The sequence below is a fragment of the Rhagoletis pomonella genome, unplaced genomic scaffold (genome assembly GCF_013731165.1).
Source record: "Rhagoletis pomonella isolate Grant_MI unplaced genomic scaffold, Rhpom_1.0 Rhpom_scaffold_00005, whole genome shotgun sequence".
NCBI classification, from domain to species: Eukaryota; Metazoa; Arthropoda; class Insecta; order Diptera; family Tephritidae; genus Rhagoletis; species Rhagoletis pomonella.
Window position 1 is genome coordinate 35,644,100 of NW_023458559.1, and position 26,525 is coordinate 35,670,624.

Here is a 26,525-nt window from a genome sequence, read left to right on the forward strand (position 1 = left end):
TTTACTCTGCACGCGCCTATAAAAAATTTATAGAAAACTTAAAAGAGCTTTACCCGCGGGCAGGGTATATGAAAAATGTAAAAAGCGGCAAAAAGCTTATATCGCGGGATTCGGCGTGACTGGTCTTAAGCAGCGATGGGTAGAGAGAGCATTTCCAATCCGCTTATGAATACAAAATGTATCGAAAACTCCAAAATTTCAGTACGGCGAAATTGGAAATTGTGATTAATTATAAAAATTAAATGAAGCTCTAATAAATAACCCCCGTTTTGCAGAAATTCGGTAACAAAATAAACGACACCCGCTTTTGAAATCTGTAATGGATAGAGAGAGCTTTTACCAAATGTGTCTCTACACACGAATTTGTGAAATCTCTGCATCAGAATATATAAGACCTTTAGTTTTAATGCTAACGTTACCATCAATAAATGGAATTTGCAAAAGTTCTGAATCGGAATTTAAAAACTCTTTTGCTTTAAAGTTGAAGCAGGTAAGTTTTGATTTTTGTGAGCCTTGTAAAGTTACAAGCTTTAAAGTATTTTCGAAGACGTGTTCTAAACACGCGTGTAAGCTCAAAAGTTAGCAGCTTTCGCACTAAAAACTTTAAAAGCTTTTAATAAAGATTTCGCCCAACAAAATTCAAAGCTTCAAAGCTCTATTCATTTTGGAAATTCTTGGAAATATGTTTCCCACGAAGTGCTTTTAAGATTAAATAAAAAATCGTTTGAACTTTTTTCCACAAAAACTCCTTCACACAAATATACGTATGTATAGCAATAAGGCGTTTTTATAAAATATTAAGAGCATACGAAATTATGTTTAAAAAATTATAACTATTTATTACAAAAAAATATTGAGACCAATTTGAAAATCGTTTTTTTTTCTTCTTTTGAAGTTGCAACTTAAATTTACGTCTTCTATAATTTTACTTACAACTATTTAATTTTGCTTTTTGTTAACCTATTTTCAATTATTTTACTCATTATTAATTTTTGTTTTTATTTTAAACAATATTTTAGAGTTTTAATTGTTATAAATTTGCTATTTTCAAGAAAATACTTAGCAACATTCGTTTATAAATGTGTTTTTTTTTTAATTTTCTTTCTTCTTTTTTAACAGCAAAACACACGTAAATAAAAAATCACAAAAATGGCTTTCAAAATTACAACTACTTAAGCACTGAAATCGATGAAATTGTGCTTACTATGTAAACTATAAAAAATTTACTAAATTTATTTATTAATTATTTTATTTTAAAGCATTTTTCGTAAATTTTTAAACACATTTTAAAATTATTTTTTTAATTACTTATTGTATTGCATTAAATGTGTTTGTAATTTGAATTACAGCGAAGACTTTGATATTTTTTTAGATTTAAGCAGTATATTAATTTTTATTATGTGAAAATATTTAAATTATTTTCGTAAAAAATAGTGTTTTAATTTTACAATTTGTAAATTCGTTTATAAGTTTTATACTTAACTTTAACTTTTAAAAGTTCTGTATTAACAAATTTTCAGTGCAAATTTTAGTTTTTTTATTTTGTTATTTTTATTTTCAGCTTATTGAGTTTTATGAGTAAGGTTTTTTAGTTATTAAGATTTTAGCACCTTCTCACTTATGTTATGAATTCAATTAGTACATTATAATGCATTATTCAGAAAAAGTTATAATTCTTTGATGCATTGCAAAAGAAAATATCACCGTTTCTTTATGATTTAATTCTATGCAGTAATTGTTAGCGCACCTGCAACGTACTGAGCAAAATGCATTTGTTATGTAGAGCTTTTTTTGGTTCGAAAACCACAAAATTTTCTGCGGGGATTTGTTTGTAATCGAAAAAGTTGAAAGCTCGAAACTGAAAAAAATCATATATATTCTGACACGGAAATTCATAAAAAATTAAGAAGAACTGAAATTGCTTTGTAAATCTAAAATTTGTTTGAAAATGTCACTTTGAAAAGCTTTTTAAAGCTATTTTATTTTTATGAATAAGGCATACAAGTTTTGTGAAAGTTTGGAAACTTTCTAAAAATTGTAGGCTTCTTCATTTTCCAAAACACCATTATTCGCAGAGGCCCAGTTAAGATTGACATATGCTGTCTATGAGGTGGCTGGAATTTCCATAACCATATCAAGTTAGTGGTTGCCGTCTTAAAAACTTGAATGCCGTGATGGTAGCCTGACTGTCTCTAGCAGTAATGTACGGGGAGAGCTTTTTCTCTGTACGCGTCCAAGGAAAACTATAGAAAGCTTTACAAAGCTTAAACCACGGAAAACAACAAGGGCAATTGTGTTACCTACTTTGTATGGATCTCAAACTGGAAAACATTAATGTAATTTAACTGTAGAGTCCGTAAGCCAGATTGCAATCTCTTTGTCACTTGAAGGTGTGTCAGATTCTCCGTTTATTCTGTAGGAATCTTCAAAGTTGGTGATTAATTTGATAGCGAAAACCGCTCTGTTTAATCCCAACTCTTTTTGAAACTGAGGACGCCAGTTACACATGCTAAGTCTTTGACCGCTCTTAGCTACAGAGCTTTTCAAGTTAAGGTTTATATTTGCTTTATTGGACCCGGCAAAATTGCTTAGGCCGTCACAGCGCCACAAAAGCGCAATTGGATTTGGAATTTTCAGCAGTGTCTCAGATGCTGGTTAGATCCTCAAACGTACTGACTCCCTGCATATGGGACTAGGTGTCAACCGTTTTTGGCCAGACAAACGCGGCCTAAGGCATCAGGGGGTTTTTCCAAAGGACTTAGAGTATGAAAAAGTGTCATTTGATTATCGGCACAGTCAATATTTGAAAACATTCAGTGCAAACGATTTCGTAATCCATTTAAGGCGAACCCTTTATCTACTTTGGCAACTCTGTTTATATGTGTATTTTAAGATAATTGAAAAATTTTTCAAGTTAAAAATTTTTTCAAAAAGAAAACAAATTAAATAAGTAGGATTTTACTTCTACCTATGACAACCAGATTTTATGATTTATTAATTTTTGTATGATGTTGTTTTTTCAATATATTTTTTTCAGTTTGTGGTTGCTTTGATTATTGAAAAATATACCGTGTTTAATATTTGCTGAAATTTTTTATGAAATTCAAATTTTTTGTTGTTAAGTTTTGATTTTCTTTGTTGATGATTGTGGATAATTGACATCCTAGCCATTTGCTGCTCGAAAACTTAGTTTCATATGTTAGTTTTTATTGTAAGTTAAGCTTATGTCATTGTAAAATTTGAGGACTACATTTTTTATGCTCATTGAAAAATATAACCTTGCATGTGAGTTTCAATTTCTGAGATATCTTTGTTTGCTTCTTTTAATTTTTTTTTTATTTTAATACAAAATTGTAAATCTTTTATTAAAAAGTGTTTTTTTTTTATATTTCAGGCTCCTACATACATATACATATGTATAGATATTTTGATACCATATTAAAAAATTTTATAAAAAATACTGCAATTTTTTCGAATTACAATTTCCAAAAATTTTCAAAATCCACAACAATTTTTTTTCTTTAAATTTCAAATTAAATGTTTTAGCAAATTTAGCATACGAAAGTTGTACACTTTTAACAATTTTTAGTCTTCAAGTTTTATGAATTTGTTATCCAAAAGTAAGTGCATATTTCAACAAGCTTCAAAAAATATTTGTAGTATTTTTTTTATTTAGTTCTCTTCTATTTTATAAAATTGTATTGCCAAGTAATTTTTGTTGAAGTTTTTAGTACAAATTCTGTCTTTTTATACCGAACAGTCTTATTTGTTTCACGTCAAAAATTAGAAAATTGTATAAAAAAACTCACTGTAGAAAAATATTTGCTTTATGCACAAAAGTTGCTTATACAAGTATGTAAGTATTTAGCGCCAATTTGAATACCCGTTTATGTTGTAGAATACAAAAATTTTTTGTCTGCACAATTTCCACGTCTAAATACGGTAAAGTAAGTAGTTTCTTTCTATGTATTATAAAATCTTACATTTTACAAAAATATTCTCTTCAGCTTTACAAATATTTTTTTAGTTTTTCGCTTTCACTACCATTTCGTTTCGACTTTGAATTCGTTTGTTTAGTTAAGAAAAAAGCTTCGTTGCTAAAAATTCGGTTTCGTTGTCGCTAATTGCGAGCGCTGTCTCTACTTTCTGTCTGCTTCTATCATAAACCTATTCTCTTTTACACCTTTTCATGTGAGTTTTCCAATTTCGGCAAACTTTTGGCACCGCTGCTCTTCAAGCTTTAAATGCTACAATTCAAATACAATCATGGCGCCTTATCGATCGACGCATTTCATTCAAAAAAGTTTCATTCTTCAAAACTGTATTCTTTCTTCAATCACACATTTGCTTCTCTTTTTGTTTCGGCTCTCCGGTTGTTCTCACTTTTGCGCGGCGTATAAGTCGCCTCATTCCACGCGCTGCGAACGTTCAAAATTTCACATTCCGCATTTGTCGTGTAGGTTCTTTCACCTCAAAAATTTATTTTTCGACTCCTTCTTTGCATTCAAAACATACATTTCACGTGTTTGTTGTTGTTTAGCCACTTTTTATTCATGGTTTTTGTTTCCTTTCGCAATTTTGTTTATATATTGTTTTTTATTTTTTCAGTGTAAATAATTATTTTTGTATGCATTGCTTTTCTGCTGCTTTTTCATTCTAATTGTAAGTAAGTATTGCGGCTGACGCTGATGCTGCGGCTGCTTCACATTTTGGGCACTCATCGCGCCACAAGGAAGCCACAACCCATTGCTACAACGATTACTGTGACGACAGTTGGCCAGATGAAGGATTTGAATTGCTGCGAGAAGTAATGAAAGAAATAAAAAGAAAGAAATTATATTACTTCATTCGAAATAGACTTTTTCGGACTTATGTATATTGCAAGTAGAAAATTGATCTATTGGAAGAATTAATAATGAGAATAATCTATTACGGTTGCATAAACACATACATATTAGGATAGACCTTAAAATATCAACCCACCCCTATTTTGCTACACGCGTTGTTTCGTGTACTTAGTTACGAAAAAAAGCCGGACACCTCAAGGGGATGTTATCAATGTAAAAACAAGCAGCAATAGAGTGCTAGCCTACGCCGACGAATTTACGAATGTGGCTACCTGTACTCATGTAATAATCTTGACTGCTTTGAAGCAGGGATTAGTAAAAAAACTTGCGCATTAGTTTTGGTTTAGGAATGAGTTCCACCACGTTTTCCTGGACATGCAATTTTCCATTCCTTGAGAATGTCACCCAAAATGCTATAACACTGAAGAGGATTGAACAGGCCAAATATCAAGGCTTTATTTAGGATAAGGAATTAAACTGGGTACCAAACATCACTAAAATGGTTCACAAAGCGGCAACTCATGTCAGCTTCTGCTACTGGTAAAAGTTGGCGTCTGGAGCAAGACTTTGACGCATGGATTTGAACTACAGTGGCAACAACAACTCTTTTCTTAGTTCCAATGGCAATTTACTCTGGCCAAAATGCGTTATTGCATCTTTCTGGCATACACTCTAAAAAGGGAATGTAAAACTACTACTGAAAAGTGATATTTTTCAACCAGAATCTGTGTAAACATACGCATAAGATGTTCAAGATTTGGTTTTGAAGAGGAGATGTTTAAAATATACACATAACTATATACATATTTACTCAGTTTTAAATATTTTATGTGTAGTTTTGCCCTACGCGACAAATTTAGTATGTAAAAGTAAACAGCCAGTGTTTAATTTTATTACACAGTGTGTAAATTTGCATGCATTAAGAGAGGAAACTGGTTATCTATCCTAATAAATGCAAATTTAAACAAAAATTTTTTAGAGTGTACCTCTATAAATTCTTTGCAGCATTTACTACTAAGAATTTTTTTTTAAAAAGCTCACAAAAGGGAAGTGATCAATGAGAGCTCTAAACAAGTAAATCCCATCTCATGACAATGGTCAATTTCATGTTGAAATCTTGGCATAAGTTATACAAACTTTTGTGTAGGAAGATATGTATGTAGAAAATATCCACAAAAATTTGGAAAATCAACAAAGTATTCAATTCACTGCAAACATGCATGTAAATCAAAAGCGTGCCCAAATACTAATCTCAATAGCATTTAATAGGCTATTAAGTGTATTATTGTATCACTTTTACGCAGCTCATATTCAATATCATCCCTTGCATTGTTTTTCGGCTAGCAACACCTGAAAGTGCCAAATGCCCGCAATACGACTGCCCCTAACCACCACAAACAACATTTTGTTTTATATTTAGTTCAACTGTGCCATCGGCAATGTTCATCAGCAGCAACGCATAAAATCCTCCCCAAAGACCACTTCACACGTGCAACTTCAACAATAATGCCACGCTTAAGTATGCATGTGGTATCTTCACAAGTACTTATGTTGTTATCAATAAATAATTTTTATGTTTTCTCTATCGAAATTGGAAAAATGTAACAAATGCGCTTATAATTACAATAAAAATGTGCCGAAAATTGATATCAATTCCAAGGGTAACCCCAAGTTGGTCATACAAATGCTTAAGTGGCAAACGTAAATGAGTGTAGTAAACGTATTCATATTTATATAGTTGATATGAATAAATACGAAAAAAAAAAAAATAAATAAATATTTCATTACAATTGCGGTCAGTTAGTTTACTATTTTTGTTTGGTTATTGTATTATATTTGCTTTGCTTCACTGCACTTCATTCGATGTTGATTAAGCGCTGGGGTGGTTTGTCAGCAATTCGCTTTTATGCAAATAGGGAGCCGTAGAAATTTTAATAATTTTTCTACATTGTTAGTTAAATTGCGTGTAAGCGAAATGCATTTTGGACACTTGTTGTAATTTTTGTTTTTCTTTGGAATTTACATACGTTCAAATTTGTATTTTGTTAAATTTATTTTCAGCTGCAATGGGCAGTGAACCTGAAAAGGAACTAAACTAAATAAATAAATATCGTCAAACGATCGTCTTCGAAGAAGAGTTATAGAATAGAGATGATTTATTTTGGAACAAATTTACGTCATCCCTTGTCGGAACCAGTTTGTCTTCAAACCAAACTTGACAAGGGAGGACGAAAATTCATTCCAAAATTAATCAGCTTTCTACCCTATCGGAAAAATCAAGAAACCAAATCAATATAGAATAAAGCTTTAACTTTTACTACTTAAAAAATCCTTCAGCGTAATCTATTGCCTTCTAATTAAGCACCGCATGCACGGATTTCTCATCAGAAACAATTTAAAATATATTTTTTTATGTTCTTAGTCCTGCCTAGTTTATCAACTGACAGACCACCCTTACTGTACTGTCCAAATCGTCCGAACGGGTTGAAAGTGCGGAACATGTTGCTTTTCATTGTGATCGCGTTAACAAAAAAAAAAAAACAGATAAATGCTTGAGGTAGAACTAGGACGATCGCTGCTCCCTTCTATAATGATAGGAAATATGCTCATCTATCTACAGATGGACTGCAGTCCGCACGTTTGCAGCAAGTATAATACGCAGATTGACGAAAGCAGCTAAAGAGAGAAATAGAACCTCTACAAACTAACCCCATCAGCAATAAAACCTTAATACAGATACTCAAAAGTCACTTACACCATCACTGCAAAGAGAATAAATAAACTGAAATGGTGAAAACATTTTTGATTCAAGGGATTGCTGTTTGATTGGTAGATAACACCGGAGTGGCTCGGCATGAAAACTTCTCCTTTACTTTCGCCCAAGCAGCACGGCCCTGGAACTCGTCGTTTCAGAACGTGTGTCTAACATGAAACCCAGAATAGAAATTGGTTCGTAAACTAGTCTTTTACATCCGATTACATATAACCTCGTAGTTCTCCTTCTTTCGGATCGCCTAACTAGCTAGTAAACTCAGATATCGGGCTGCTGGGGATCTAGATACAGATATATACTGAATATGTCTGGGTTCCGTCTGGAGATGTAGGAGTTTAATCAATTGCGCTAGGCTAAGCTGAAAATCTTTGCTTATAGTGTTTAGCTTTGTGTGTTGGTTGAGCTCTGAGCAGACAATCACGAAACGGGGGACGAAAGAAGGGTATTTGGCCTGGCTAAATAATGCATTCAACTAGAGTAGCTGTTTTTTAGATGGTGTCGTCGGATGCCCTTGTAACGATATTGAGGCGACATCAGTAGACACTTCGTCACGATGCAGACTGCTGTAATCTTGAAATGCTGTAGTGCCATTCATCCTGGTTTTCGGCACACATTGGTAATTTCAAATCGGCTCACAGTCCTTCTGCAGCATAGGAAAGGAGAAAAGTTAGAGCAATGCCCTGACTTGATGCACAAACTCCAAAGACACTTCAGGGGTAATCTTGTTAGTAGGGTCGTGCTGAAGTTGAAAGGTTTAACCTCAAACAACATTTTTTTTTCGAATACTAGATTAATTGGAACGCCATAAATCTATGCCGGGGCTGCAATAGTCTTTAGGGTCGCAGTGCTCTATTCCCAACAATAACTAACCTGCCTGCCACCTGCTCTTCTAGTTCAAAAATAGCACACAAATATTTAAATAAATAAATCCCTTGCTTTTACGTACATACATACATATACATATATATGTAATCACGCCATGCCAAATGCAACTGAAATTTGAAACTGTAATTACGCGCTTCGGTAAACAACTAGAAAAGTTCATTAACATATAAAGGCATTGCAGAAAATTGCTTATCGCTTCAAAAATAAAAATACAAAGAAACTTGTGCAAAAAAAACTGCAACGCAAGTACTTATGTACCAATTACAATGACAGCTGTGAGCCTAGAGGCTGCAATGAGTCAGCGACATAAAGTTGCTGAAAGTGGTTTTTGTAGCAAAAAAATATCTACGAAAAACTATCTTTTTTAACAAAAAGTTTTTATGCAGTTAAAAAGCTCTTATTTGCTATACAAAGCAACAAGCAACTGATAATAAAATCAACAAAGAATTAAACTGAAACAAAAAAAAAACAAAAAAAAAATTTTTATTTAATTGAAATAAATTAAATTAACGTCAAAAATAAGCAAATCGCAAAGCGCTCGTAAAAACTGCATAGATTTGCAGTTTCTGTTTAGAAGCGCTGGTCATAAAAAATCTGGAAAAAGTATAGCAACCAGCCAGTGAGGCGACAATGCAGGCAATCAGCTAGCCACCAGCCGGTGTTGCGGATTCAAATGACAATAAAATTCGTATTTTTCGCGATAAAATTTAATTGCGCAGCTTGGCGGCGTCAATAAAGTAAGCGAACTCTAGTATCAAAACAAGGGGAAAAAACTGAGAATTGACGCGCGCGCGCTTCCGCAACGTGCCACCGCGTGGAAGCGCCTAGAAACCTGCTTGCTTTTCAAATGACTGTACACCGTGCGGGCTGACTTGTTAGCTAGCGCGCTTACATATTTTACTGTACATTAGGGTGGTACAAAAAAAAAAAGGAAAACAAAGTCGCAATTTTAATGCTCTCACCCCCTAACGAAAAAATAGACCTCTAAATATTTTTTATTTAATAACAAAAAAAAAAACAGAGGTATATTTTTTACGATATAGCTGAATTCTAGATGGTTTGTTTTTCACCATGCCTTTTTGGACTACCCTACTGTGCACACATACATACGTACATATGTACGGGGGGTGCGGGGCAACAGCCGGAGTGGGTTGATTGAGCGGTTGCTCGTGTCCATTGGCCCGCATATCTATTAGCACGCCTGTGACTTAGATTGGATTTTGTATTTTGCATTTAGTGTTGCTGCAGCGTAATAAAATTTGCTACCCACTTTTTTCCACTATTTTATTTTGCAGTAGTTTTTAATTTCTCGCTCATCACTTATTGTGCAGAAATTGCGCTCGCAGGTTTATTTCTTGCTGTTTTCCATATGCCCACAAGTGTTTCGAAAACAAAGAATTTTAAAGAGCGTTCTTCATGTAAGTCTATAAATGAATGAACTGTGTCATATTAAAGTTTTTTTCCACACACTATATATGTGTGTATGCAATAAGTTTGTTTGTGCCCTGCACAATGGTGCAATTTACGACTTGAATAATAAAGAACACCTGTAGTTATGGGCTGATATTCTACTTATATTTACTATTTATGTGTACAAAGGTTGTTATGGAAGTTTTTTTTAATATACATATATGTTCTTTATAGCTGTTCATTCAGCACTTTATCCATTTTTATCCATAGGGCAGCAGAAATAAATTTCTAGAAGCTACTAAAGGATAAACGCTTGAATTGAATATTTATTCAAATTCTTACTTCTGATTTCGAATATTCTCAGAAAGTTCATATTTTTTGCAAATAAATAAAGGGTCAGCCTGTTCAATTACTAATTCCTAAAAGACTTTTTCCATGGAATTTTCATAAATATTGGAAAAGAGGTAGAAAAATTTAATAGAAATCCATTTCCAGCTTGACGACTACATACACTTCATCTGTTCTAATATTTCCAACAATGCCAGCGACTCGAAACTAGAAAATTATATGGAAACATAATTCAAGCGCTACTTTAAGGATTTAAAAGAATCTATAAGGATAGTCGAAAAGCACTTTTTTTACGGTTTTTTACTGACAAACTGCAAAATAGAAGAGCGCGTGTCACTTCAGAAGACATATTTGGTTTTCCCTTGGCTGGGTTGAGGGCCTTTTCAGTATTTACAACAACGAAACAGCTGAGGAATTATTAAGTAGGCACAGGAGGTATACTTTCAGGCTAGCATGTAAAAGAAATTGGTCCCGTCTAAAACATATATACACGCCTTGACAATAAATTCATACCACAACAGCACAGTAAATGCAGAACAAGGCACACAACTTTCCATATACTAAAACATATCGAGCCCTAACTGCCAAAATAACGTAAGCGTAATTTTTTTTTCAAAATTTTGCTTTTGATGCAGAAATGAAAGATTAAAAAAAAAATGTCGCGCTTACTTTATTTTGGCGCCTTGGGCTCGATATGATAGCGAAAAGAAATTCTAGAAGTCAGTTGACCATATCTGAGTGTCATTGCTAGTTTAGGTTAGTAGCGCGTGTGTGGAATATGCCATATTTTTACTCGGAGACAGAAATGTCCAGGACACACGTACCTATAATCGAAATGGTAGCTTCAAGTCCTTATTCTACTGAACCGAATTATTATCCCTTATGCAGCCGAGGAAGAAGCGTAAACCCAAGTGTTTGAAGCGCTTCGTCTGTAGTCCGCACATCGACACAGAATGTGGTCAATTGACTCTTCTTCCTGCTCATCATGGCAGCCTATTGAAGCATTGATGCTTTAGCACAGTGTCCTGTTATGATGCGGGTAAGGACTCTTACTGCAGATCTATTGAGTTTCAATATGCCCTTGTCGTTTTCCTACTAAGCCGCGGCCATAATAATCTTGTGATCTCACAGTCTTCTCGTGTGTACCACAGTCACGAGTCGCGGCCACGGTATAATCAACTTTACTCATCAATTTTCCTAACGTGATTACTCAACAGTGGCTATCCGCTCACTGAACAGCTTCTGGCCATCTAATGAGGCGACTCATTTACACATTTACACTGCTTGGAAGAGATTGGAATCGTTCGGTAGACGGAAGGACCGGTTGATCTGCAGTTACTTCGAGTAGACACCGGCTTCGGTTCCATGTTCCATCTTTGAATCATCAGTGCAGATGAATATACATACCCCCCTCTGCTACTGGCAGTTCTGGATCCCATTTATATTGAAGTGCCAAACAGGCATAAAATAATCAGTTATGACTTCTATGTCAACTTTAATTTCATTGAGCCGACTCCTTATCATTTCATTCAGTATTGCCCCTTGCCCAAAAGGTATAACCCCACGTATATCTGCCCAGCATGTACATCTACCCAGTAGCAGTTCGTTCGATTTTATGTTACAGTATCGTAGTATTCAGATTTAGAGTACGAGTATAACCATTAAAAACTGGGAAGAGCTTTGAGGGCCAAATGCGTCGAAACTTTAAGGACTTACCGAATGGATGGCCTATATAAACCTATTTCCCTAGGCACCTTCACAAAACATAAATCACTTCAATCTGAATAGCATAGTAATATAATTTCTCAAATGCCGTCCAATATAAGACCGAAATTTAATTCTACAGGACCTTAAGGGTCCTTTTCCTGTTGAGAGCCGACTGATACAGAGGCGTTGGCCGGTTGGCAACTACGCCAGAAGCCTGGGTATTACCTACAATGAATTTTGTGGAAGCTGGAGGAAGTAAAAGTACAGGAAACCGAAGAGTACCTTCTTTGCAGATGTCACGTTTTAATAACGCCCAAAAATACTTTAATAGAAAGATATGAGTTCACATCGCTATTTGGATGTAAGCTTATCGGGGGTGTAGCCAGCATTTCGGCGCTTAGTGTTAGAAGTCGCCTAAATATTTGCTCAAGAAGCGAGCACCGTTTTATAAGGGCTTGCACCAAGTCCCTGTTTACAAAAAACTTCAGGTATTCTTGAAAAATTTCCTACAGGTTATCTTAACATTTTCCTCTGACAATAATTGCAGAGTCTCCAACAGGTTGTTGACGAAAATAACGCAAAATAGTGGTAGGAAGTTTCCTCCTTTTCTGTAGCTCATCTCACTCCTCTCTGGATAGATGTCGTGTCCCATGCCGCTACATATGTAGATAAAATAGAGGTGTTGAGTTTTTCTAGAAAACTTGCGGCTTTCTCTTATTAAAAGTCCACTCGATATTAAGGAAGGCCAAGCAAAGTTACAGTAAGACCTGTTTGATCAATACTCTGATATTTAGAAATGCGTATGCAGAAGTGAATTGCATTCAAGAATTAACTGGTCGATAGCCGTCTAAATTGACGCCACGTGAAATACTACCTTAACTCGACAGTGTCAGACAAACTATCCTAACCCAGACGCGCCTATTTTTCTATTCGGATGTTAAGCTGTTAAGCAATACAGTTAAGACCAAAAAAGATAGACGCGTCTGAGTAAGGATAGTTTGCCGGACAGCTGAGTTAGTACAAGGTTAAGATATTCATTCACACGGTCTTCAAGATTGGCCTTCAAAGAATAAACTTCATTTCATCAGCCCTATTTTTTTGTACTCACCTTCTTTTCTGACTTCGATTTTGGCACATCCTTTTTCTTCTTACGCGGCGGTATTCGCCCATTGAATTCCTGTAAACGTTCACGGCCTGCTGTAAAATTTTCATAACGATCATCGAACTCATCCCAGCTGGTTTCATGCTCACTATGACACTCGCGTTCATCATCATTTGCGGTTGATGTGCGACGCGAGCTAAAAAAATCAAAACAAAAAAAATAGACATAAATTAAAAGCGCTGAAACAATGCAAGGCATCTAAAAGGAAAAATCATTTTGAAAACATAAAAAAATCAGCAATAATATGAAAATGTAAGAAAGTGAAAATCATGCTGAATTCTTAAGAAATCTCATAAGCGAGTGTAATAAATTTAAAAATTTTATCAGAATACACAAATTGCAATTAGCGCACAATAAAATACAATAATTGTGCGTAAAAGCGTATGTGCCATAACTGAATGAAGGTGACGAGAAGGGGTGAGAAGAAATCAAGCAACTGTACTCATTCCCATGATGAAATATTTATGTGGCGATAAAGTGGCGACGATCGAGATGTGCCGATCGACATATGTGCCGATCGACATATGCGCCGAAGAGCCGTTCCGTTGTGGGGGTAGTAGGTATTATCTTGACAGCAAGTTGTCGTTGGTCATGTCGATACATATGTATGTATGTATGTGCTGCTAGTACTGTAATTAACATCAAGCCTCAAACGCCGGCTGATGAGCGGCTGTTTAGCTGATAGCAATTGGAAGCTGGGGGCTTGTATAAGTCGCCTGTAGCTGGTGCTGTCACCAACTGACCGAGAGCATTGACGCGCAGTACACACTTGGTGCGTGAAAAGATGTCATGGGAATTGATATTTTTAGCACACTCATATATGTATGTATGTCTGTATACTAGAGGCGCAGTGAGATTTCGCAATCTAAATGGCGCATTAATGCGTTGCGGGAGCTGCTGTCGTCGCATGCAGCCGGCCAGCTAGCAGCCAGTCAGCCGGTCGTTGATCGCGAGCTTTCATGGCGTTTGTTTCTACGCCCGCTACGCTTTTGTGCATTCTCATTTGATTATCATCAGCAGTTGGCGCTTTATTGGATTTTATGTGTATTGTTGTAGCACTACTGTATAGGGTAGGCGTTCCCAGGCGATAATAAAATGAGTATTTAAACTACAAATTGAAATATAAATTTTTAGAATATTTGAGCTGATAATGAGTTGAAGTAGTATTTTAAGTATGTGATTTAATCACAAAATAAGTATGGCAAAATTAGTATGTAAGTATGATTGTACCTAAGTTGACTCTTGTCAGCTAAAATGTAGTTAATTCAATTTCCTTAGGTATCAAAAACGTTCGTTAAGTTTCAAGAACTTTCGTTAGATTTGGAAAACGCTCGTTAAGTTTGAATAATTTTCGTCAAGTTTTGAAAACTTTTGTTGAGCTTTGAAAACTTTCGTTAAGTTGTGAAAAAGTTTGCGCAGTTTCAAAAACTTTCGTGGTTGAAAGCTTTCGTTAAATAGTTTTGAAATCTTGAGTATAGATACGAAAACTTAAATTCAAAATCTTACGTTGAGTTTGCAAGTTTTTAGTTAAGGTCTTGAAAATTTTCGTTCATTTTTAAAGATGCTCGTAGAGATCATAAAAAAAAAAATATTGTTTTAAATCTTGAAAGCTTTCGTTAAGTTGCGTAAACTACAAAACCAACGTCATCTATGATTTTGTTAGAAACCTTCTGCTAGGTTTTTACAAAATTTTCGTTAAGTTTTAAAAAACTTTCGCTGAGTTTCGAAAACTCTTATTAAGCTTAGATAGCTTAGTTCTATTCGAGGATTATATTTTTTATGTTCGAAAACCCCTCGTTAAGTTTTTGAAAACTTTTCTTATACAAAGTAATGTTTCTTCTTTATTGCTATTTACTCACCGCTTCTGTGCATCTGAGAAGCTGCGATGCAATCGCGCATGTCCCTTCGAACTACAGGACGGCGTCGATGTTGACGTCGACGCTACACAAGTGCGCTGATGCGTTGTCGCCTCCGTTGAACCGAACATATTGCCGGTGCCGGTGCAGGTGCTTGTGCTGGTGCTGGCATTGGCTGTGAGCGGTGTCGGTGGTGGTGTATACTGATAGTGTGGATATGAATATTGCTGGTATTGTTGTGGCGCTGTTTGACTATGCGCACCGGCATGACTACTGGGTGGCATTGGTGGTGCCGATTGTGGTGGCTGCAGGTGTGGGGCGCTGCTACTGCAACCGCCACTGACATTGTGATGGCGGAAGAATGTGGTTTCCTCACCGGCCGCGAAACTAACACTGGTGCGTGGGGTGCGTGGTGTGCTGCGGTTGTGTGGAAAGAATACTTCGCCACCGCCGCCGCCGCCGCCGCCGACACTGCCTGTGGTAAATGGCGAGGGGCTGTGCACATGGCAGCATGGACTGGCTGGTGGTGGATATTGGAAGGCTGGCGTATCTGGAAGAGAAGAAGATGCGGGCGTGTTAGTGATTGATGGAACTAAAGTTTTAAAAAATAAAAGTAAGAGTGAAATGTGTATGATGCTACTTGTTAAATTGCTAATTTAGATTATTCAATTACCATTTTGGCTTGTAATTGCGATTTGTTTATTTTATGGAAAATTTTTTTAGGTTTAGAAAATAACTCGTTTAATTTTGTGGTTGACAACCTGATTCTCTTCTGCTAGTGTTATTTAAAAAGCTGTTTTCTGCACATTACACAAGTTTTGTGGGGTTTTGAATGTTTCGTTAAGTTTTAAAGGTTTCGTTAGGTTAAAACTGTAGTCTAGAAGGATTCACGGGTTTTAATGTTACTTCAAATTATAGTTTCAAAGCTAGTAAATGCGTTTCGTTAAGTTTTGGTGTTTCGTTAAGTTTAAATTATTTGGATGAGTTTCTTATTATTTTTGGCTATTTAAAAAATTTGCATGAAATTGTAGAATATTGTCACGAAATTAGGTTGAACCATAAATATGCAAATTAAAAAAATATTTACATGGTAAAAGTTCTGAATTTCTCTGCGACATACATTTTTCAATACCTCTGCATTGGACGCAAATGTGATGCTTGATTAACATCCGTTGAGCTAAGATATAATAGAAAACAGAAAAAAGAGAAATAATTTAAGTCATGTTAAAAGTTATCCGTTAATTTAATATTTTCGAAATTATGATATTAATATTAATTTCGAACGGAAAGTAATTTCGTTAAGTTAAAATTTGCATTCAATTGCAGATAAATTATTTTGAAACTTATCGGATGTTAGGTATTCTTTTGTGAATTTTCAGTCAAATTTTTTAGGTAATCAAATTTTTTCTAATTGAGTGAAGTTTCATTGAGATTCTTATATTGTTGCACTGAGTTCAAATATGAGTACGTGCGTATTCATATACAAATAAAATAAAGTTTCGTTAAGTTTAAAAAGTGCTTTGTTAAGTTTACAAACTCTTGGTTAAAATACATTTTTTATTAATTTTCGACAAGTTACAAAAATTTTAGGTTTATAAAACTAAGCTTAAAAATGCTTTCTTTATTATTTTTTCGATAAGTTTAAAACACGTTCGGGCAATATGCAATAGCTTCGTTTAGTGTTACATTATCCTTAAATGTAGCACTCCATTATCGCTAATTTCATTGGTACTGAACGAATTTGAGTTGTTAAAGTTTTTTGGTATGTTTTGAGAAGCTTTCGTGTAGCTTAAAATCATGAAAAATTATTGCTAAGTATTTTTTCGTTAAGTTTAATTACTGATCGATAATCTCAAAAGTGATTTCATGTAACTCAAAATTACATAGAAAGTCAATCGTTAAGTTCATACCATCTTCAATATCCGTTAAGATAGACATTGCTAATAAAAAATAATGGTCTTTCATAAGTATTGAAAAAGTTTAAAATTGTTTCGTTAAGTTTGGGAAACGTTTATTAAGCTCAAAATATCAAAAAAAAAAAAAGTTAAATAATATTCGCTAATTTAAAGAAATTTGTTGAGTTTATAATAGCTTCGTTTGAGGCTAATGATATTTTCTCTAGTAAAAATATTGTTTATAGCTGATCAGTTACACAAACAGCGGTTTCGTTTACCTCAAAAAATTTTCGATAAATAAACTTTATTGAATCGATATCCTTAACCAGAAATTATTCGAACTTTGTAAGGTTTTTATCTTCTTATTTTTTTTTCGATAATATTAAAAAAAATATTTCGTTTAGATTTAAAAATTTCTCAAGATTATTAAAAAAATTGAGATTAAGTTGAAAAACACTTTCTTAAGTTGAAAAAATCTGCGTTAGGTTTAAAAAATGCTTCGTTAAGAGTAAAAAAATTCTTCGTTAGCTGAAGAAAATTCTACGTGAGGTATAAAAAACGGTTCGTTAAGTTAAATTGTTTTTCCATTATATACTCCTATGGTACAATGTAAGGTTTTTCAATTTGTATACATCTTTTTTTTCTTAAAATTAATACTGTTCTCGTTAAACAAGAACATGTTTCGATATGTTTAAAAAAATATTTGGGTTAGATTGAAAACTTTCTCGTTAAGTTTAAAAACTATAAATAAAAAAAACTTCGTTAAGTTTAAAAAAGTCTTCGTTAAGTTTAACAAATTATTCCTTCGGTTCAAAAAATTCTTCCTTAAGTTAAAAAATTCTTCGTAGTCAAAAAACTATTCGTTGAGATTAACAAATTCTTCGTTAAGGGTTAAAGACTTTTCGTTAAGTGTAAAAGAATTTTCTTAAAATTTTTTCGTTATGTTAAATTTCTTTTCAATTTTGAAAAAAGACATGAGTAGGTCCTTAACCAGTAAAACTGTTTCGCTAAAATTTTTAATTTTTTTTTTTGTATACTGCACTTAAACTATAAATGCTTTATTCTTTGCTGAAAACTTAAGTTTGTTGTTAAACTGCAAAAAAAGCGCTTACAAAATTATTCAACCAACGCCACCTGCGCATCGTTACACAAAAAAAAAAATTGTCGTAGCCACCTACATTTCCACTTGCCCATACATATTTACATATGAATGTATGTATGTAAATTTATAGTAAGCTATACTTCACCAGCTCAAGTGGTGTACAATTTCAAAACTAACAAATCTGCATTTTTATTTATTTTATCAGCTAATTAGCGGCAACTCAAGCAGAAATCACTGGACACCTGAAAGCAAGCGCCTTGCAGGCGTTGGCACACACATACATATGTACACATACACACACCCATATTCTGAAGTTGCAAATTTATTTCCACAAATATTGCACATGTACAAGCCGTGCCATCGGCATGATAAATTAAACGCAAGCAGGCAACTACAACAACACAACAACAAGAATGTAGGTAAATGAAATGCAAGTACCTCTTAATGCATTTAAAACGTTTTAATGCAAACAGCAAAAAACTCATAAAAATCAATGAAGCATAAGAAGGCGTCAAAGAGCAAGAGAGAAAAGAAGGAAATAAGAATCGAAAACTAAATATGTATGCAGATATGCATAAAAAAAAGAAACGCAAAAAGGTGCCAATAAAAATTGCATATAATTTGCATGAAATTATACAAACTAAGTGTACAATAAAGTATAATCTGGAAGTTGCAAATTTCATACACGCACACACATGTACACATACAACAAAGTTTGAATGTTGACATGTATTTATTGCGAATTAGCATAGATGATATACATATGTGCATGTGAACATACGCGTTTTTTCGACACGAGTAATAAATGCAATTGCATCTTATCGCTTGTATGTAACTTGAGCTCTTTTATAATATTGGTTAATTGTTGCGCTAGTAAATATGTGAAAATGTTGCTTCTTTAATTTTTTTTAATGAGTATTTTATATCAAATGTAATTTATGCAAATACTTATTTACATATTGCGCTTCGCACTTTTTGAACTTTATCCTCGCATTAAGCTACGATGGAAATTAAATGATTTGTCAGTTAGAAATAATCTCCTATCTAGGGACAAAAGATAGAAAGATGGAACTTTTAGCATGGATGGAGCAACATCCAACATCTGCTAAGGCGGTTGCCCTTCGGTAGGCAGTAGCGAACCTCCCCGCATGCCTTTACGTGCCTTCATAAAAGCATCTAAGAAAAATCCATTTCCCCGGTTGTAGGCGGCAAAAGGCCAGTTTATTGACAGAAGGAAAAAGAACTCTGTTTACTCCAAAAATACAATTAAATCAAGGCACATTGAACAGGTAGTATCTGTATAGCATGATGCAATAATATAAGGTGTTATCGGTTGGCAACTTCTCGCTCTAATTCCGCCATATTGACTGCCTTAGGTGAGACAGTGTTACTTCTTTAACAATTCTTTGCCTCATAATATAGTTGAATATTTTTTATTTTTTCTCAGTATACACATTTTTTTTCTTAAAAAGGTATTTTATCTTATTTTATTTCATTTCATTTCGAATATACTATAAGAAAGCAAATTTTGTTTAGAAAAAATTTGAAATTTTATAGTTTTCCCTCAAATGGGGCTTAATTTCTTCTCGTTTTTCTTCTCGTTCTACTGAGCTAAGGCAGTGTCAAATCGAGCTGTCACAATTGATACCACCTTGTATTATTGCATCATGTCTGTATAGCAGCTGATTTGATTTTTTTTCAAATACAATTTCAATAACACCATACACAATAATTCCCATTACTTGAACATTAAAAAGCAGTTTCAGAAGTTATTTTATTATTTTCCTTTTTTCTAAACGGTTATAATGCCACCAGTGCATAATTGCGAAAGGAGGGGAGAGGGCGGGAGACGCGAGCGCGACGTCGAACACGGGGGTGGCGCGGTAAGGACCTGGTCGCAGTGAAAGTGGACGTAACTCACGTAGAAAACACGCAAGCGCTAATCAATTGCTCAGCGCGCATTTGTGCTGATCCCACATATTTTGAGTCGCTGCCTCTACAGGAGCCTGTGGAAATATTTCATTATCAGAGCATATGCACATCTGTTTTGAATAACCGCTAACGCCTACCAAAGACCAAGCGCGACAGGCCGGGGTTTATACGATGTACTTCTGCAGGATTCCCTTAAAAATTGGCAAACGCAAGGTATACAATTTACTCGACCTTGAACTGAGCTAAACCATTGACCTCAGCCATTGTGAATCCTGTGTCGAAAACATTTAGCATAAGACCAGATAGAATACGTGGTGGAACAAAAACCTGGATAAAATAGCCGTAACCACATTCGGTTTCCCGAAAAACCAGATTGATGCTTCACATCTGAAAAGAATCTCTTATCTTGCTAGTTGCGGTGCAATTTTCTGGTTGCCACCCAAGAGCACAACCCGTTGCAGGACAGAAGATGCTGGCTTTAATCTCAGAAGTAATTGTTTGAGGAAAATTATTGCATTTTGAATTTTTTTTTTCAAATTATCAAAAATGTTTTATAAACATTATAAACTACAATTTTGTTTTTAAAATCGATTTTTTTTTTCTCCTAAAAACAAACAACAGAAAAACAAGGCATTCTTAATAAAAAATGAAAACAATTTGTAACCAGCCGCTACCACTAACAACACAGCATGGACGGGGTAGCCTCTAAAACAGTGGCGTAATTTTGCACATTTGACCTCCTATCCTTGATCTCTCTCGCACGTTAATAGCTGCAACAAATGCAACAACTAACAGAGCAACGGCTATGCTGCAAATAAATAAAATAACAGCAGCAGCCGCCTTTAAAAAAAAAAAAAATAGTGGAAGAGGTAGAGAGAGACAGGAGGACGGGTAGAGGAGGCGTGTGTTCAAAAGCTATGTCAAACCTTGCGCTCAGCTGTGCAAATATTTAATTTGATTATCGACGGTCGCTGGCTGCAGACAACAAAAGCTAATATAGCGCAAATTTGTTGTTATTAACATTAGAGTAGCTAATAGCAGTATGGTTGTTGCTTGCGGCAACGTAAAGCAATGGCACGATCTTAGGCGACCACTCCTTAGCAGCTGAAAAATGCAAAAACAAAAGCGTAGTTTAGATATGGTGGGAAAAAAATAAAAAAATAAAATAAAAAATGGAAGCAACAATTACAAAAAAAAAAAAAAAAAAAATAGTTGGTCACTAATTTTGCCGCGCTAACAGCCAGCCAACCAGCCAAATGGGCAACATTTTGCTGATTCTCGTAGTGCAAACACGTTTGATGTCACAGCAGCATGTGCTTGAGTACTTCGTTGCAGCTGTTATTGATCGCTTATTTATTTGTTGTTGTTGCTTTTGTTGCTTTGCTTCGCGATGACAATGAAGTATGCATTTGCAATTGTTGACAATGGCCACCGCTGGCTGTTTGCACACGTGAGTCGCTCGCTTGCTCGTTGGCCACTTTGATGTTGGGCTAAAAGCTTCATTCAACTGAGACTGTTGCTGCGCTGTGCTAACCTTGAAATGTAGTAGCATCATTAATTTCATTACAGCGTAACACTTGGTAGATTCGCGCTGTCATTTTATTTTATAATGCATACTTTTTTGCTTTTTTGCTGAAACAACAACAACAACAACCAATAGAGTACGAAAACAACAAGCAAAGCAAAGTAACTAACTATTCGCTCTGTAGCACTGGTGGCATTTAAACGGCATTAGAAGATGATTATGACTTAGCAAATTTTTATGTACATATGTATCTATGCGCAGTAAACTTATGTATATTTTGAATAATTGCAATTGTTGCATTGAAATGCATCATGAAATGTAGTAAACTTACTTACTAAGTATTCTATCACCTTCAATGAAGCATGAAAACGAAGAGTCCAGAGTAATTATGTCATGAATTGAGACAATTAAAAAAACCTAAATTAAAATGTAAAGGCGCACAAAAATAAAATCTACAAGGAAAAGTATGTAGAATACAATAGAATATATCCTGTAAAATATAGTAAAGAATTAAACGATCCACATAAGCCATCCAAATAAGTACTACAAAAAACTGAAAGTAAATGTACTTGAATGCCAAATACTTGGAGTTCGTGTGCGATATTCCCGTAGTAATAGAGTATAGAGACTTAAAAAATTAAAATTAAATTTTTTGCCAACACCTACTCAAAGTCTATACAACCGTAGTCGAAGATAGCACAAAAAAATGTTGGTCCCGATTGGAGTCGGTTAAGCCGTGTCGCAATGGGGTCCAAGGCCAGATGGTCCATCGAGACTCAAAAAATTAAAAATATTTTTTTCATTTAATACCCAAAATCGATACTGCTAAGGTCGATGATACGACGTAAAAATTTTGGTCCCGATTGAAGGCGGTTAAGACGTCTTTATAGGGTAATCTGAATTTTGACCGCTATGCGATACGCATTTGGAAACTGGCAGAAAAAAATAATATTTAACTTAAATTGCTTTCGTGAAACCGACAGTTAGTGTTGTTTTTTTAATTGTCTTTAAATTTTTAGATTATATTATTTAAAAAAATATTTTTTTTGTTTCACTAAATTTTTATTTTTTCTACTTTTTCAATCGAATTTTTTTAAATGTTAATATATCATTTAATTTCTAGAAACTCTTTTTATTTTTATTTTAATTTTAAGATTTTATTGTTTTAAAAAGAAAAATATTTTTTTTAATGCATTTCATATATAGGAACCATTTTAATTTTTTTTTTTGGTGTTCTTTTTTGAATTTAATATTCTTTCATTATTTAAAAAATATACACATTTTATTTCATTAAATTTTTAGAAACATTTATATTTTTTTATTTCATATAATTTTTAGTGACGTTTATCTTTTTTTATTTTTTAATTTCACTTAACTTATTTTATTATTTTATTCTTTTTTTGTATTAATTAATATATTTTTTCTTTTTTAGTTTTTATCTTTTATTATTTTAAAAATAATAATGTATATTTTTTAATTTCATTTGATTTTAAGAAAACTTATTCCTAAGAGACTAACAAAATAACGCTAAGACCTCCTCGTTAGCATATATTTCAATTAGTCTTTCGAAAGACAGCTAATAGATTTCAAGATAGTTGCCAGAATTGCCCTGTTACTCTACGGTACAATATTTTTTTTGGCAGTTATTTTTCGTGACTTTTATTGGAAAAGCATACACATTAATTTAAAACCTTTCATATATTATTGATGTGTTTCAAACTTATGTAAATAGTACAACTGCCTAAAAATACGGAAAGGGGACATTTGGCCCTATTGGCAAATATGTATGAATATTAAGTTTTTTGTTAATACTAAACTAAGAAAATAAAAACGAAACTTTTAGCTTTATATTATTTTTAAAATGAATAAAGACTTTTTAATTTAAAACTATAAGCTCTTTGTTACTAAAATTGATTTTAAAATAGTTGGGTCAAATGACCACTGTCCGGCTTTCAAGGTATTTAGATTTTTTAGGCTATCCAGTGTTAATGGTCACAGTTTGATAACCGAGCTTTTTTGCTAAAATAAGAATAAAAATTTGTTTCAAATGAATAAACAATTTTCAATTTCAAATTACAAGCTGTTTGTTACTAAAATTAATTTTAAAAGAATTGGATCAAATTACTCCCGCCTCCAGGTATGTAGATTTTCCAGTCTTTCTAGTCCTATTGGCCTAACTGCATGACGTAATACCTTGATTGGCAGTGCCGCTAGAAGAGTGGTTTGTGGAGAAGTTTTAGTACGCAAGTGTAGCTGCTAGGCTGAGAGTAGTGCTCATGCTAGTTCCCTCTACGCAAACGTCATCCCAGAAACAAAACAAAAGCAACTTGTTGGCATGAGTTGCTCCCCAAGCAACAGGGAATAAATTTTATCAGAAAGAGGAATAACCAGCACAACGACCATTCCCTTCCAGCGGTTAACATTAATATACTTTACAAAGTAAAAAAAATCCATATGCTTAGTATTCGCTGTGGTTTTGTATGTAGTAAATTTTTTGCCCACCTCAATGCAACAACATTTTTTTAATAGCTGTGCGGGGCGATTTATTGTTCAAATGTTTTTTTTTATGGTTTTTCTACATGCATGATTTTATATACATATTTCAATACCAGTTATATTTTTTTTGTTTTTGTTATTATTAGCATTATGTTGTTCTAACTATTTAAATAGCAATTACAACATTTTGTACAATCTGTGACAGCATTTTTGCAAATCATGATTACATTATTGCATTTTAAGATTTTTTTTTTATTTTCTTTATTGTTCTACTGATTGAATCTTCCGATTCGAAACAGACAATAAAGCTTTTTAGAATCAATTACTTGTTGTTGTTTTAATTAAGCTAAGAGGCGGTTAGAGTGAAGAAGGGGATCGGGTATTATTCAATATGATGCTTTGACAACGAAAATGATTGAAGATCTTTTTATGCATTGTATGAAATTTTGTACACATGAATAATATTCATTGAATATGTATGTATGTATGTACATACATATGTTTACATATGTACATATGGATAAGTAAGCATATTGGTAGTTCAAGTTTAAAGATTTGTTATGTATAAATGGAATAAAACTTCAGTATCATTTTCACACCTGCCTGCCGTCGATGCCTTTTAATGATATCATCAAGTTTCTGTCAATGGCTTTGAAAGCCGAAAGTAGGAGTGCTAGAATGAATGAGAATGAATGCGCAGTCTGAGCACCCTCTAGCTAAATAGAAAAGCGAGACATATTCCACCAAGAGAAAAGTGATTTTCTCGTTGCTTTGGATAAAGATACAGTTATACTGTATACTGTAGATATATGTAGAGTGCGATGTGGCGGACCCAATATGCCAGCAGACAAAAATTTAAGTTAATCCGATTAGCTTGAAACGTTTTCCATGGGGGGCTTTCTGGGTCGGTGATTAAAAATCTGAAGTCAGATGAGTAAAATTCAAAATGGCAGACTCAATATGGCGGCAAAAATATTAAGTCGGCACAAAAAATTTAATCGGTTCTTAAGGTCTCTGAGTACGAATCTGATATCAGATTTTACAAATTTATGTGGCGGATCTATATACGATCTATCATTTATCATGGAAATCTTGAAATCGAGCGTACGTACCTGGCGTATTAATAACATGTTAGTAAGAATATTATCTGATTTTAGATTCGTTATCAGAGAGCTTAAGAACCCTTAACAATAAGGATTTCGCCATATTGGGTCCACCATTTTGTATTTTAGAGTTTTTCGTCACTTAAACATTTAATCATTTGCTCATTTTAGCAGTTAATATTTTCGTCTACTTTTCTCGAGTTGCACAATCAATTCTTAAGCTCCTCAAGTTACACAGTGCAACAGCATTTTTGGGAGCGGAATGATTTCAACTCCAGATGAAAGATGTTTTTGCATTCTGGGTAAAATTTTTTTTATGGCCATCTTAAATTGGGAAATTTTTGCCTAAGTATTTTAAGCATAAGTGGAAAAAGGTTAAAATTCTTATCGCAGCGAAATATGTATGTAGGTTGAGTACATATAATAACATTTCGCGAGGAATAATTTCGTAGCACATTTCAAACCATTAGCTCTCTCACTAAAGAGTCGTTTTTAACTCTTTTTTTTGCAATGTCTGCAAAAAGTAGCATAAGGAAGGTCACTAGAGGGTTAAAATGTTGCAGAAAATTATACGCCGAAAAATTTTACTAGGGGTACTCTCAGAAAAAATCTTTATACAAAGAACATGAAAGTCCACAGACATTTTATTTAGACTTTCCAAAAAGTGCTCAAAACGACCCCTGCGTGAGAGAGATAATGGGTTAAACTGTTTTACAAAATTATTCTTCGTGGAATTTTGCACTACGTGGCCGAACTACATGTTTCTATCCGAGATTAATTTTACATATATTTTTACACTTATTCTAAAAACAGTCGGACAAAAAATTGCAAACTTAATATGGCCAAACAAAATTTTACCTGAGAAGGAAAAAAGATTTGGAGGTTTTAGTACATTTGTGCAGGGTTTTCAATCTAAGTCGGAATCCTTCCACCTCCAGACAACGACGCTGAAGTTGTTGCATTCTGTAATCATTAGTTGTAGAGTAAGTCAAGTCGTCATCCAGGCTTGCAGCCTTCAAGCGTATAACAACTGTAGCTAATTAAGCCACTAACAAAAACATTAGTAGAACTCATGTGCATATTTAAATATGTGCATAGATATGTAGACATGTTAATGCCATTGCACATACAAACATATACACACATGTATCTCTACATCTGAAATTAATGCAACGTTACGCTTCATGCGCCATCAGTACATTAATCTAATAGTTGCGCATACGCCACGTATGATCTACCTGCCTTCAAGTGTATAAATTAGGGTGGTAAAAAAAGAAAGAAGTAAAGTTGGAATTTTAATGGTCTCACGCGCTAGCATTGTTCTATACCGAAACAAATATACCACCGTTTTTTTTTTCTTTGAAATCAAAAAATATTTTTTCCATGTATCTATATATATAAAATTAAGTGGCAAAACTTCCTGTTCGCATACTCCTTCTAGACGGCTTGCCCGATATCAAAGAAATTTTCAGGGGTGATTGGGG

The 26,525-nt window shown here is 34.0% G+C and overlaps 1 protein-coding gene across 2 annotated transcripts in view; it reads right to left on the bottom strand.

The window, feature by feature from the left end:
- Window positions 1-4,271: 4,271 nt before the first annotated feature.
- LOC118738860 (cell death protein hid-like) overlaps window positions 4,272-26,525 on the bottom strand; it is a 68,475-nt gene continuing 46,221 nt past the window's right edge. Inside the window, exons 2-5 of one of the 2 annotated variants that reach the window (XM_036469871.1) lie at window positions 16,076-16,165; window positions 14,992-15,538; window positions 13,079-13,268; window positions 4,272-4,798 (exon numbers count right to left, since the gene is read on the bottom strand). In XM_036469871.1, the coding sequence (XP_036325764.1) occupies window positions 4,718-4,798; window positions 13,079-13,268; window positions 14,992-15,538; window positions 16,076-16,165 (908 nt within the window). In that variant the 3' untranslated portion in view covers window positions 4,272-4,717. The remainder of the gene's footprint in view (window positions 4,799-13,078; window positions 13,269-14,991; window positions 15,539-16,075; window positions 16,166-26,525) is intronic. The other variant, XM_036469872.1, reaches the window with a different exon arrangement.